Source organism: Pongo pygmaeus, chromosome 8 (assembly GCF_028885625.2).
Source record: "Pongo pygmaeus isolate AG05252 chromosome 8, NHGRI_mPonPyg2-v2.0_pri, whole genome shotgun sequence".
NCBI lineage: Eukaryota > Metazoa > Chordata > Mammalia > Primates > Hominidae > Pongo > Pongo pygmaeus.
This window is the reverse complement of record NC_072381.2, coordinates 130,087,624-130,101,022: the sequence shown is the minus strand read 5'-3', so window position 1 is coordinate 130,101,022 and position 13,399 is coordinate 130,087,624. Positions and strand designations below refer to the sequence as shown.

The following is a 13,399-nucleotide window of genomic DNA, read 5'->3' as shown; positions in this document are numbered from 1 at the left end:
AAGAAATCTTATAGGCCATAGAGGCTTACTCTGTAACACAGAAGGAGTAGGTCCTGTAGGAATTCATCACCCAGCTCTGATGCCCCTGGGTTTTGGTAGTTACCTCAAGGCCCAGCAAGTTGGACTTCCCAGCCTTTCTGCATATAGATCTTACCTGTCCTTGCTCCTGCAGTCTAGTTATTAAACTTTAGTTGTATTAAGAATTGCTGGTGCATAAGAATTACCCTTTTGGGTTGTCTACACAAAGCTGGGAGGAGGAGTTGTACTTTGTGGGCTGGTTCAGGAATTCTTCAAGGATGGTTTTGACTCTATACGATTCTTTTCTGACCTCCACTGTCATAAGAGGTTTGATACCTGGAGTGTAGGGTTTGTTGTGGGGAATGATGAGGAGATGGACCCAGGTGCCAGTCTGAAATGCTTGTCTTCTTTCCCGGAAGCAGTGGCTGACAGCTGAAGCGAATGGGCCACAATAGGTGGGGACTTCAGAAAGTTCTCTAGAGGCAGTGAGGAGGTAGGCCTGGAGTAGGGAGGCCCTGAGGGGTCCCTTCAAGAAGCACCAAGATTGCAGGCTGGCCATGGGAAAGGAAGGCAGCTGGGAGGGATGGTGTGTTCCTGTTTAGCTGGCTCCTGATTCCCCTTTCGGAAGTGATTTCCCTAGAGATGGGGAAAATTCCAGGCCAGTGGCGCAAAAATGGAACAGAAAATGGTATCCTCTGAGAGTGGGATCAACTCCTTTTCATGTCACAGGTTTCCCCAAGGCCTGGCGGAGACACAGTCTGTAGTATGTCTCAGGCTCCGTGAGCACCGGCCACCCTCGCTGCTCTGTGCCAAGCCCATTGGTTTCTTCCTCAGTCGGCCACATTCCTGGCCCATCTGGTGCCTCAGTGCCTTGTCTCAAAAGAGAAGTTAGTGGCCAGCGTTTTGTACGGCAACTTCCTGAAAACCCAGAGGAGCCAACTCAGCAGAGGGTGGGCTGTGGGCCCCCGCCCCGCCCCTGGCTCACTTCCTGAGTTAAGCAAGGGCACAGCACCAGTGGGCTTGGTGGCCACATCCCCCACATATTCGATAATACATTTTTTCTCATAGGACATTTGGAGACTATAGAAGAACAAAAGAGAAAAAATAAATTAACCAACCAGCTGTCTGCCAATCCACTATTAACATTTTGGTTTCCTTCTTACCTTCACATACAACAGACATATTTTGCTAAGTAGGAATCACACCTTCTATAGTTTTATATCCTGTTTCTTTATGCTCAGCTTTATATTGTTAGCATTTCCCCACACCATTTAATATTCTTTGAAACTCTCCTTCTTCATGCTCCATGTTATTCCTTGATAATTTATTTAACCGGCCCCTACTGTAAGACATTTTAATTATGTTTACCATTTTGCTGTCGTTCATCATTTTGATGAACATCATCATACATAAATCTTCACTTTTTTCTTAGGATAACTTTGTTTTCTTTTAAATCAGATAACTGGGATAGTTGTGACTCTGTCAACAAGAGTTTATATTTCCTTTAATTTTACTTTATAGCTGGTCATGGTGGCTCATGCCTGTAATCCCAGCACTTTGGGAGGCCAAAGTGGGTGGATCACTTGAGGCCAGGAGTTTGAGACCAGCCTGGCCAACATGGTGAAACCCCATGTCTACAAAAAATACAAAAATTAGCTGGGCGTGTGGTACATGCCTGTAATCCCAGCTACTTAGGAGGCTGAGGCACCAGAATAGCTTGAATCTGGGAGGTGGAGGTTGCAGTGAGCTGAGATTATGCCACTGCACTCCAGCCTGGGCCACAGAGGCAGGTCCTGTCTCAAAAAATTTTTTTTTACTTTATATTAGTTTATTGGACTTTCAACTGCTGACTAGTGTCAAGCTGAAACTGATTTAATAGAATGGTGAATACCCAAAGGGAATGGTTTCCTTGGTGGTGAAGCATGTTTGAACAACGTAATGCAGCTTGCAGGAAGAGGTACTTTGGATGATTTTTGGAAGTAATTGATCCAATCCAGTTGGAGGAGCAGGTACTGAGACCTGCTGTGGTCAGGCCCTGGGAAATTTCAGAGATGAGATCAACGATGTATGATGAAGGAATTGGATGTTTAGCGACAGTCTTGCTTTGTTGCAGCTGGCTTGCCTGGGCTTTTGGAAGGTTTCTCTCCTGCATCTCCAGCTTCTGAGGCCCTCCATGAATACAGCCTCTGGAAAATTTCTACCAGTGTCCCCTGTCAGGGTCCAGCCCCTCAGTCTGTGTCTCATGACCTTGGCAGGAAGCCCAAGAGGAAGGAGAACCACCGTTAGCTCTGCCTCGGCTTTTCCTCTGGGCTCCTGGCCCTCCCTTTGGTCTGCACAGGTCATTCCCGTTGAGTCAGTCAAGTAGCTGCTGCTTGTGACGCTCAGCTGGGGTGTGTCTCTTGGTGCCCTTTGAGATGTGGCCACTGATAGAGGAGATGGGTTTGTAGTTCTTGCTGCCTTGAGCACTCATGGGTTAAATCTCAGTTTTCTGCACCTGAGCCTGTCTTGCCTGACCCATAAACTCCTTAAGGCCAGGGCCAGAGTCAGGCTCACCCACAGTCCATCTCAGTGCTGCAGTGTAGTGAAAAGGGCCTGCGCTCTGGGGCCTGACTAAGCTGGGTTTACATCCTGTCTGGTGTTAGCTGTGTGGCCTTGGGCTAGTTGCTCAATGTCCCCCAAGCCTTGGTCTCCTGATCTGGTCCATGATGGTACCTGCACTCAGGGTGCTGTGTGGGTTACACAGCCCAGCTGAATGCTCAGTAAGTGATCTGCATTGCTGAGAGACCCGGCATGCGTTTAAATACCTACCAAATATCATTTCAGGTTTCACTTCTATTCTTCTCTTGACTGACTCAAGCCATTCATGTGTGCATGATTTATAAATATATATAGGCTCGAGAAAATAGTACTAACAGGTTGTTCTCTGATAGCATGGCATATTTTGTAACTTTGGTTTTATACTGTAAACTTAAATACAAGAACTATGTCAAATTTATCTTTGCATCTCCTAAAATTCCCAGCATGGTGCCTGATTCCACAGTAGAAAAACAATAAATAGTTCTTGAATCATTTCACAAAATAAAGGTTCGAGTGCAAATGTAGCATTTCATAGCAGGGTAGGTTATTTATTTGTGTATTCAAGTAAAGACCTGAATACATAAGTTTAAGTGGTGCCCTTAAGTCTGTGAAGCCCAAGACTTGTTCTTAGAGATTTTAATTGCTTTAAGTGAAAAATCAAGTGAACACAGAGAAAGTGCTGTGATTGGCAGCCATTGGTGACGCTGATGTTAAGCATTTTGACGGAGGTGACTTAAATCAGTACAAGCTCCAGCTTCTATTATCAGCAAAGGCTTTCAAGGTGGAATTGGGGTGAACTAACCTGGCAGTGCCCCAGCCATCTTTTGGCCTGGGCCATCTGAGCTGTTGAGACATCTTTGGTTGTGGTCTTCTGCCAGGGCATCGAGTCCCAGTCCTGAGAGCTGCAGAGAACCCAGTGGCACTTAAGAGATGTCTTGTCCCGACTCTCACCGGCCAGGGCAGGGTTCAGGGCAAGTCGGTTTCCCACCCATAAGATGAGAAAGAAACATTTTGGATGAAAAATATTGCTTTGGTTTCTCCTGGGAGGAGTGTGGTACACTGGAAAGAAAACCATATCAGGAGTCCCAGGGGTATATCTGGATTCTAGGCCCTGCTGTGCTTCCAACTTCCAACTCAGAGCCTTGGGATTCACTTCTCCTCTCTCAGCCTCAATTTCTCATCGGTAAAATGAGGTTGGACTGGATGGTTTCTAAGGGCCTTTTGGCTCTAAGATGCTGTGTTTGAAACGGGCTGTTGGTGTGGAGATAATAAAGAGCTGGAGTGAAGGTCTTCTCAAATCCTGTTTTCTCCTTGTCATTTATGAACCAGAAAATGACAGATGGCGAGACCTGGACAGGAAATGCCCTCTTCAGATTGACCAACCGAGCACCAGCATCTGGGAATGCCTGCCTGAAAAGGACAGCTCACTGTGGCACCGGGAGGCAGTGACCGCCTGCGCTGTGACCAGTCTGATCAAAGACCTCAGCATCAGCGACCACAACGGGAACCCCTCAGCACCCCCTAGCAAGCGCCAGTGCCGCTCACTGTCCTTCTCCGATGAGATGTCCAGTTGCCGGACATCATGGAGGCCCTTGGGCTCCAAAGTCTGGACTCCCGTGGAAAAGAGACGCTGCTACAGCGGGGGCAGCGTCCAGCGCTATTCCAATGGCTTCAGCACCATGCAGAGGAGTTCCAGCTTCAGCCTCCCTTCCCGGGCCAATGTGCTCTCCTCACCCTGCGACCAGGCAGGACTCCACCACCGATTTGGAGGGCAGCCCTGCCAAGGGGTGCCAGGCTCAGCCCCGTGTGGACAGGCAGGTGACACCTGGAGCCCTGACCTGCACCCCGTGGGAGGAGGCCGGCTGGACCTGCAGCGGTCCCTCTCTTGCTCACATGAGCAGTTTTCCTTTGTGGAATACTGTCCTCCCTCAGCCAACAGCACACCTGCCTCAACGCCAGAGCTGGGGAGACGCTCCAGCGGCCTTTCCCGCAGCCGCTCCCAGCCGTGTGTCCTTAACGACAAGAAGGTTGGTGTTAAAAGGCGGCGCCCTGAAGAAGTGCAAGAGCAGAGGCCTTCTCTAGACCTTGCCAAGATGGCACAGGTAAGAGCCCCAGTAGCCCGGAGTCACCTTGGTGCTCACTGGAGCCTCTGCTGGTTCTGGGCCGTCCTAGACAAGTGTAGAACGCCAGTTTCAGAAATACCCAGGAGTGGGTTAATTTCCTGGTTTTTTAAAATCCTATTCAAAGAAAGATTATTTCCAGTTGGTTTTTAAAAAGCGTTTATTTCTATTTACAACCAAATATTCCCTTTCACTGTGAGCTCAGTGCTAGGGGTATGAGGGCAGGCAGATGGTGAGAGGCGGGGTGTTGGTGGGCAGACTTACTGGACCAAACACTGGTAATCCCCTCTGGCCCTTCACTGGAGCCATCTCTCCCAGAAAGCCACCCCTGCAGCTGCTGCAAAAGATAATTCACACACACTGGGATTCAGTGTCCCTTGGATTATGCTGATCCTGAGATCAGGGTTGTGGGTAATGGTTTCCAAGAGCTAGTGATTGGGGGGAGCTTATTCCTTTGATTAAACTGTTGAAACGTGAGGCCATCAAGATGTTGTGATCAGTATCCTCTGAGCTGCCTCTGTAATCATCCTTGCCCTTCACTGTAGAAGAAGTATCTGGCCACACGCCCCTGTCACTTGGACTTTATCCTCTTTGTCTTGGAGCTCTGCCTTGTGCTAACACTGATCTTGGATATTGATTTGAATGAGATGAACTTGGAGTTAATACTCTGTCGTCAGGAGCATCTCTGAGCCTGAGAGTTGGCTGCATCTGGTTCTGGCTGGGGATGAGGAAGTGGTGCTGGCCCTTGTGACCTCTGACTCGAGGATGGGCGGATGTGATGGGACACAACACTGTTGGTTCTGTGTTCATCCAGGAGGCCATCAGTTGCTTAATGCCACGGTCTGACCATCATCTTTTCTGGACTTGTTTATATAAACATTGGTCTCGCTGGGTTTCAAGGGGTGAAGATCTTCTTGTTGATGAGGATGGTTTCAGAGGGGTTGGAGGGATTGGCCTTGGTCACTCAGCATTATGGCCAGATCCAGGGCAGGCAGGCTCATGGCGCTCGCTGTGTTTCGGGCGGGCATAGCTGACTTCCTTCCAAGCCCAATGTTGTTTTCTCAGTTGGGTCTTCTTTCCTTTTACAAAGAACATGCAGTTTCTCTTCTGGCCCCAGAGTCCAAACTTTCTGGCCACCTTTGTTCAAGAGCCTGGGCACTGGCTGGGGCATTATGGGAGGGCAAGATGGTGGTATGCTTGTGCCTCCCCTGTGTCAGTGGGATCCGCCTGGGGGAGAGCCTGAAGGGGTGTGGGGCAGAGCTCTTGCCCCTTCTCAGCTAGTTTCCATTCTTCCATTGTGGCTCCAGGCATGTGCCAGTCTTTTTGCTGTGTAGTGGAACGTTTTTGACTTTACTAGTTGGACAGGGATTGAACACATTTATTGGACACCAAGAGGAATTTCCCTTCTCCAGAAAAATTTAAATAGGTTAAAAGTCTGGAAAGGTGACAGATTTGGGTGACTTCTGAGGAAAACCCAGAGCCCCGAGTTCTGGGTAGGATAATGGCTTCAGCTAAATTTTTAATGCTGAGCATATTTTATTACCTAATCAGCTAGATAGGTAATAAAAACAACATACGTGTTATTATATTTTACTAGCCACAGTTGGAATAACACCACCAGCATCATTGGAGACATTTCTTGACCTCGTTTGGTTAGAAACTATTTAAAAATATATTGCTCAGTGGGGCTGCGCCCAGTTGTATGGATGGCTTCATCGGCCCCGGGCAGGCCTCCCAGATCTGGGAAGGTGTGCGGAGCCTGAGGAGGCTGCTCTGGTTCAGCCTGTCTGTCCTTGGCCGCCTGCTTCGCAGCGGGTCTCGGGCACAGGGAAAGTAGAGAGGGGCCTCTGGAAAGCGTGTGTGCCCAAGGCCTATGGCCAGAGCCCTGAGGCTGGGCCCGTGGATGCTGAGCCATGCCCCCACCAAGAGTCTAGACCCTGGTCAGCCCTCTCTCCATGGGGCTCTGCCTGCTTTGTCTCCACCATCAGATGATTTCTAGCCTGAGGAGGTGGGCCTTGCTTTTCTGTGGGCCCCTGAGAACGAGGCCTAGGATATCCCTGTGTATTTATCAAGAGCCCTGGCGAGTGCATGGCCTTGCGCATGGGAACCTGATGAGCTGGGCATGTTGCTGGTGTACAAGGACTAACGTGTTGCCAGATGGTCAGTGAGGTGAGACCACTGGCCACAGACCCCAGCCTCTGCGTGCTGTGGCTTCACTCAACATTTGGGACCACTGAGAAGGGGTTGGGGTCTGCTCTGCATGCCCATGGAAGCAAGGCTTGGAGTTGGGCTTTCCGTATCTTTGGAAGGGTAGGCTGGTACCCAGGTGTGGCCCACGCTTCCTTCCGCTGGGCTCTGGCTTCTCTTTCATGGGCCTTTTGATCTTGGTTTACACATTTGCCTTTGGGGGTGAGAGCTCCACTTGTGCATTCTTGTAAAGGCGCCCTTCGTATGTGGGTTCTGAGGCCAGGTGTGTGAGAGCCTCGGGTTAAAGCTGCAGAGGGCCTTTTCAGTTAGACCTTTGGAGCAGCTGGCCATTCTGAAAAGCCCCAGCTCACCTAGAGGTCCCGACTGGGGCCTAGAGCAGATCTTGAGGGTGTGTGTGAGCACATGGGGGCTTCCCTCTGGCCATCATTTAGTGTGGCCAGATGGACTGTGGTAGCTGGAGCCCCTCCAATCCGCCAGCAGGAAAGGGTCCAGGGAGAGAACCCGAGAGAGTAAGAGGGCAGGAAGCTCTGAGGTCCAAGGCCCTGCCCTCATCTGTATCCACAGTTGAGTTCAGCAGGAGCAAGTGCCCTGGGGTGTAGACTCTGCTAGAAGCAGAGGGTGTCAGGAGATGTGACCTCAGAGCTTGTCCACTCCAGTCTCTCTTGAGGAAACTGAAGTTCTCTTGGTCCCTATGCCCATCAGGGCTCTTCTGGGCATGGTGTTCACTTTTGGATCTGCATTTAGAAGGTGACATTGACAAACCAGAAGGCCGCCAGAGGTGGGGCCGGAGACTGGAAGCCCTAGGCAAATTGCCTGACATGTCTGTGCAGCAAATGCCACCACCACCACAGGACTGTGGGAGGAGCAAGGGAAACAACGTGTGTGGATAATGCACTATCCATATGGGTGTGTGTTTATATATGTGTGTGTGTCCACATCTGTTGATATGCATGTGTGTGTATCTGTATCTGTATGTACACACACTCCCCCCAGTGCATTGGCTGGCACAGGCTGGGTGCTGACAGATACTCATGATCATCGTCACAGTCGCAGGAGTTAGAGGGAAGGTGTGGGCTGCTTCTGGGTGCCTCCAGAGGCAGAAGTAGGAGCAGAGGGTAGACATTCCCGGGAGGTGCCCTCAGTCTGCTGTAAGAATGCCTGTTTTTCTTTGTTTGTCCACTGTTTTCCCTGTGTTTCCATCCTCCCTTTTCTGTTCATGCCACTTTCTTTGTCTTCTTTGTTCATCTTCTTGCCTCATCGCTTTTCTTTTGTAAATGGGAAGGAGGCCTGCCCTGCAGCTCAGCTCAGCCTGTAGTCAACTCCGTGTTCAGAGCCTAGGGTTATGAAATGGTGACAATTGGATTCGCCCCCCCTTGCCAGAGGAAGTTGGCCGTGTGTGAGCATTCTCCTGTCTGTCGCCCTTGAAACTAGGGTGGAAATATCCCGGGGGCCTACTGGCCACCCTACCCCTTCCTAGCCATGTCCCTGGGGCACAGCTGTCCAGTTAATAGTAGCGGGGACTCTTGTCTGTCGGGGATGAGACACACAGGATGGGGTGTAGATACTGCTTTCAGATTGTCTTTGCTCATGTCTTCTTAAAACCCCAGTGCCAAGAGAGCAGGCAGAGATGCTGAATGAGGCTGCAGGTGAGCCGGCCATCTGGATTCTGAGTCGGGGAGGCTGACTGTAGCGAGGAAAGCCGTAATGGGGGAAATGACGCAAGGACCTGGTCCAGCAGTGGCCGCCCTCCCTGTACTTGTAATTACAACCACTTGGTTCCACAGAGCAAGTTGCCCAAAGGCAGCTCAGAGGACTGGCTATGCTGCGATGCCTGCGCAAGCCTGGCCCCGTGGGCCTCCTTACGTGGTGTTTTTGGCCTTCCTGGCTGGTGTTCTCTGTGAGGCTGCAGCCTTCCTTTTGCACAATGACAATGTCTGCCATTGAAGGCAGGGCCCAGCCTGAGGGTGTGAGTTGTTTATTAGCAGGACTTTTGCTGACGTTTTCCTTACTGCTTTTTTGAGACCTGGTTTGACCACCCAGCATTGGTTGGCTCCCAGCAAGACTTGAGCTGTACGCGGCCATTTAGACATGGATCACATGTGTGTGAGCAAAGATTTCAGAAAAAAGCAACAATTAAAAAGATCACCCATTGAATGCAGTCCCCCTGGGTGTCATAGTCCCTGCTGTATTTTTAACTCCAAGCTGGTCAGCTTGAAAGAGCAACAAATTGTACTTCTCAACAGTACTTCAAACAGAAGCAAGATGTTTGTGGGGAGGGGTCGGGATGTCGAAACAGAGGTTTGATTGATTGCAGCTGCCCACACACTGAGTCCCCGAACCTCCCTGAGCAGGCCTCAGAACAGGCAGCAACTGTTGTGTTAGCAGATGTTTGAGGGACCGTGAAAGCTGGCCAGGGGCAGTTTGGGGTAGAAAAGAAGCATGAGGTAGAAACCAGCATGCCAGCACGTCTTTGGGAAGCCTCTGAGAGCCGTATTCCTGGGGGTGAGTCCAGGAGAGCTGGGTGGGCGGGGCCACAGGGACTGGTCAGGATGAGGGGTTGCTGCAGGAAGCTGGGTGAGCTTGTGCATACGCTCATCAGTGACTCACAGCTCTTTGCTGGACAGGTCATCCCCAGGTGAAGCCCCCCAGCCAGCTTCCACTTTCCGTCTTTTGTGCTGGTGGGGCCACCTTTGAGGGACAGTGGCCCTTCTTGGTCGCCATGGGGTTGGCTACATGACTTCTTGTGCTGGCACCCCCAGCCGCTGCAGGCCAGCTGTGCCTTTCCTTGGCCAAGTTCCTGTGTGGCAGGCCCAGCTTGCCTGCACCTTTGTGACTTTTCCTGTCCACTCTGCTAGTGGCCGTTCACCTTCAGCTGCTTAGGGTTCCCACCGCTGTACACCCTTGGCACCCTTCCTCTCAGGGTGGGAAGCTGTGCTGATGGCAAGTAGAGGAATTCAGAGGTGGAGCACCCCTTATAACACGGACTGCAGACTGTGTGAGGATCCGGTGAGAGAGGTAGGCATGGAAAGCCCTAGAAAGCCCATTGCAATGAAAGAAATGCTAAATACAAGTAAAGGCAAAAACTTTTGTGGGCAGGCACACGAGAGTAGTTGCTTCTGACTTAGAGATAGTTAGGATAGGCTTGAACAAAGGAAGAGAGCCTGTAAGACCTGGGCTGTCAGAGTTTAGGGATGTCAAGGGGGCAGCTTTGGGTGCTGAACTAGCACGCCTCCTTCCGTGCTCTTGACAGACATTGCTAATCAATCACGGCAGCCTTTTCAGGTGAACTTCGTGGAGGTCTTAGAATCCTCCTCTTGGCAGTCTTGGCAGCCATTGCTAATTGATGGGTAATTGAATGTCAGTCATCTGCCATCTCTGTTCTAATCCATCCCCTCACTTGAGGATGAAGCCTCCAGAGTACAGGAAGAGTTGGGGCCTTGCCCAAAGTCACATGGTGAGGCACCCCGGAAGGTGGGACCTCTTGACCCCAGGCTCAGTGCTCCCACTGCTGTGCTTGGTCCTGGGTGAGGACCAATCAGCTGACCCTTCCAGAGGACTGATGCACATGGGGCATAGAGAGTGTGGCAGTGAGAAGTGGGAGCTTCGGAGTCAGATAACTGGGGGTGTGTCCCCATTCTGCCACTTTTGAGCTGTGTGCCTCAGGCCTCATGTCTGTGTCTGTAAAATGGAATGGCAGTGCCTGTTGCTCATGAGTGTGGGAGGGATCATGTGGCATGGATCTGGCACACGGTTGGCACTCAGCAAATGCCAGCTTTGATGAACAAAGAAAGCCCGGGCCTGCTGCAGCCTTTCTTCTGTTGCTCCCATGGTAGCTCCCCCCACACCCTCTGCTGCTCTGGGCAGTGTCCTGGGCTCTCCACTCTTGGTGGGCCGGGATCCTGCCAGCTGTGGCGTATGCTGGCATCAGGCTTCCAGGAGACTAGTTTCAGCTCTAGTCCTCGTCTTCCCTGCTTCCCTCCCTTCCTTTCCCTCCCTTTCTTCCCTTTCTTTTGACGGAGTGTTGCTCTGTCGCCCAGGCTGGAGTGCAGTGGTGAGATCTCGACTCACTGCAGCCTCTGCCCGGATCCCTCCTTTCTGTCTCTAGTCACAGCCCTCAGGTTGCACAAGCAATCTGCTTAAGGTCACTGGGATCAGTGCTGAGTGTTGACACAATAGCTTTGATCTCCTGGGGAAGAGGAGAATGGGAGTTCATCTGGGGACTGCTAGGGAGGCAGCTTTTAGTGCCACTTGCTGATTTCCACGCTTCAATTGAGAGTCATCCTGAGCAGAGAATGTTTGAGAAGCTATGAGACTCTGGGAGGCCCCGACTCTCTGAAGTAGGGGCCCTTTCCTAAGCCAGCTGCTCAGATGAGAGCCCCAGGCATGCTGGGAGTGCTCTTGGCTTCCCAGGCCCTGCTCTGGTGCTGGCAAAGAGGCTTGGGAGGCCCTAGCAGGCCCTGCCCTTGGGAGGCCACAGCCTATGGGCCGGAGGGAGAACAAGGCCTTACCAGCTGAGGCCTCACCACATCTGAGGGCATCGCCAGTCTTGCTTCATGGAAGCCAGAGTAAGAAAGGCCTGTGGGTCAGCTGGCTCTTGCCCCTTTGACTGGTTCGACTCCAAGGGCCCACAGAGGAGGGTTTACAGAAACCCTCATGTCATTCCCAGGCTTCTGAAGGAGAAGCAGAGAGCATGGGTTGAGATGAGGAGACAGAGGGCTGGTGGGAGAGCGGGGCCTCAGCCTGGAGCCCTGCCCATGGAGTGAGCCCCAGCCCCATCCTCATCCTGGACAACTGATGGAACCTCTTCATGGTTCATTTTCCCCATCCTCGAGGAAGGGTGGTGACATCCTCTCTCACTGCGTTAAATGTCTCATTAAATGAATTCATTTGTATGAAGCGCTTGGAGCTTAGTTCTGTGTGCCCAGGACACGTGCTCAGTAAAAGTTGGCTGCCGTATTGGGGGTCACACTTTAGGAGTAAAGGGAGAAATTTGGCAAAAGGAGGGGCCTGCTGCTCATCCAGTGTGAGCTGTCCTCCCTTCAGGAATTCTTTGTCTCTGCAGCGCTGAGGTGCTCTGCCGCATCCCTGCTCCCCAGAGGAAGGCCTCACCTGAGGGCGCAGCTGAGTTGTTGAGCGGTGCTGCTGGGGTATGAGTCCCGGGCTCTGTAACTCTGAGGGCAGGGTTTTGCCTTATTGCCACGTGGTAGAGGCCTCTCATATCCTAAGGGAAACAGAGGTGCACTGTCGTTGGAACACAGCTGCTGTTGGAGTCAGAAGAGCTGGGTTTGAGAGGCACTCTGCCACCCGGCTGTGTGGTGACTGTGAGCCGGTTGCCCGGCTTCTCTGAGCCTTGGGTTTCTGACCATGCATGCATCTGCCCAGCTGTAGCCATGGGCGTCAGGTTATCTGGGAAGCCAGCACACTGCAGGTTCCTAGACCTTGTCCAAGAGAGTCTGAATTAGCAGGTCTGGGGCAGAGCCCCAGTACCTCGGGGTCCCAGAAGCTCCCTAGGTGAGTCTGGGGCTTGTGGGGGCAGCAGAGATGGGCACATTCCTAGCCCAGTGACTCCACAGATGCCCAGGGGCTAGTTTTGTGTCATATGGAGATGGCATTGAGAGTTCAGGTCCCTCAGTCAAGAGGTACCAGCTCAGCCTGGATTAGGAAGGGCCTGACCTGGAGGAGGGATCCAGGTCCTAGGGCAAGTGCCCACTGAGCTGCTGTACCCAGCAGAGCAATGGTGTCCCCGCCTGCCATTGAAACTTCCCATGCAGGAGGGCTCGGGGTTAACTTAGGCTGAGTCGAGTACAAGGCGCTGCTTCAGAAATGTCTGGAAAGCCTGTTCTAGTATATAGTGTTGAACATTTCCGAGGCAAGTTCTCATGGGTGGGTTGTTAAGAGCAAGTTCCACACCCTGTTTGATATCCTGCCTTGTGTGCAACGTCAGAGTGAACGAATGACAGGAACCCTGAGTGCAGGGTAGAAGCATTAGAGGGTTTTAAGTAGGGGAGCAATAGCACCCCCTAAAAAAGCTCCTTTGGGGCAACAGTGAGCAGCATGGACTGTAAGTTCTGGGGGAGGTGGGGAGGCCAGGCAGGAGGCTATTAGCAAACATGAAGGTGGGCTAGACGAGGGTGGGGGCAGTGGTAGTGGTGATAGGCATAAGGGGCTCAAGAAATGTTCTCCAGGTGAAAAAGCAGCAGGGCTGGCTTCCAACTCACCCTAGTCATAGGCTTCACTGGGCAGAGAATCAATCATCCTAATCCCCAAAGGTGGCAACTTTCTTTAAGCTACCCTGTTTAGTGTTTGCTCATCATAAGTCCCTCTTGTTATCCAACCTGCAGCCCTCACTTTGACTGTATTTCTTCTTGATCTGTTTTGAGTAGAACTGAAATCCAGTGGATCACCATGACCTATTTTGTCTCTGTATGAAAGTATGGGACTGTCTTACCCCCCAGTCCTTGCACATCTGTGATTTG

At 51.5% G+C, this 13,399-nt stretch overlaps 1 protein-coding gene across 1 annotated transcript in view; it reads left to right on the top strand.

Moving 5' to 3' along the window:
* Nucleotides 1-13,399, top strand: part of FAM53B (family with sequence similarity 53 member B) — an 87,510-nt gene that overhangs the window by 20,387 nt on the left and 53,724 nt on the right. Inside the window, exon 3 of the mRNA XM_054503281.2 lies at nt 3,925-4,697. Coding sequence (XP_054359256.1) covers nt 3,925-4,697 — 773 coding nt within the window. The remainder of the gene's footprint in view (nt 1-3,924; nt 4,698-13,399) is intronic.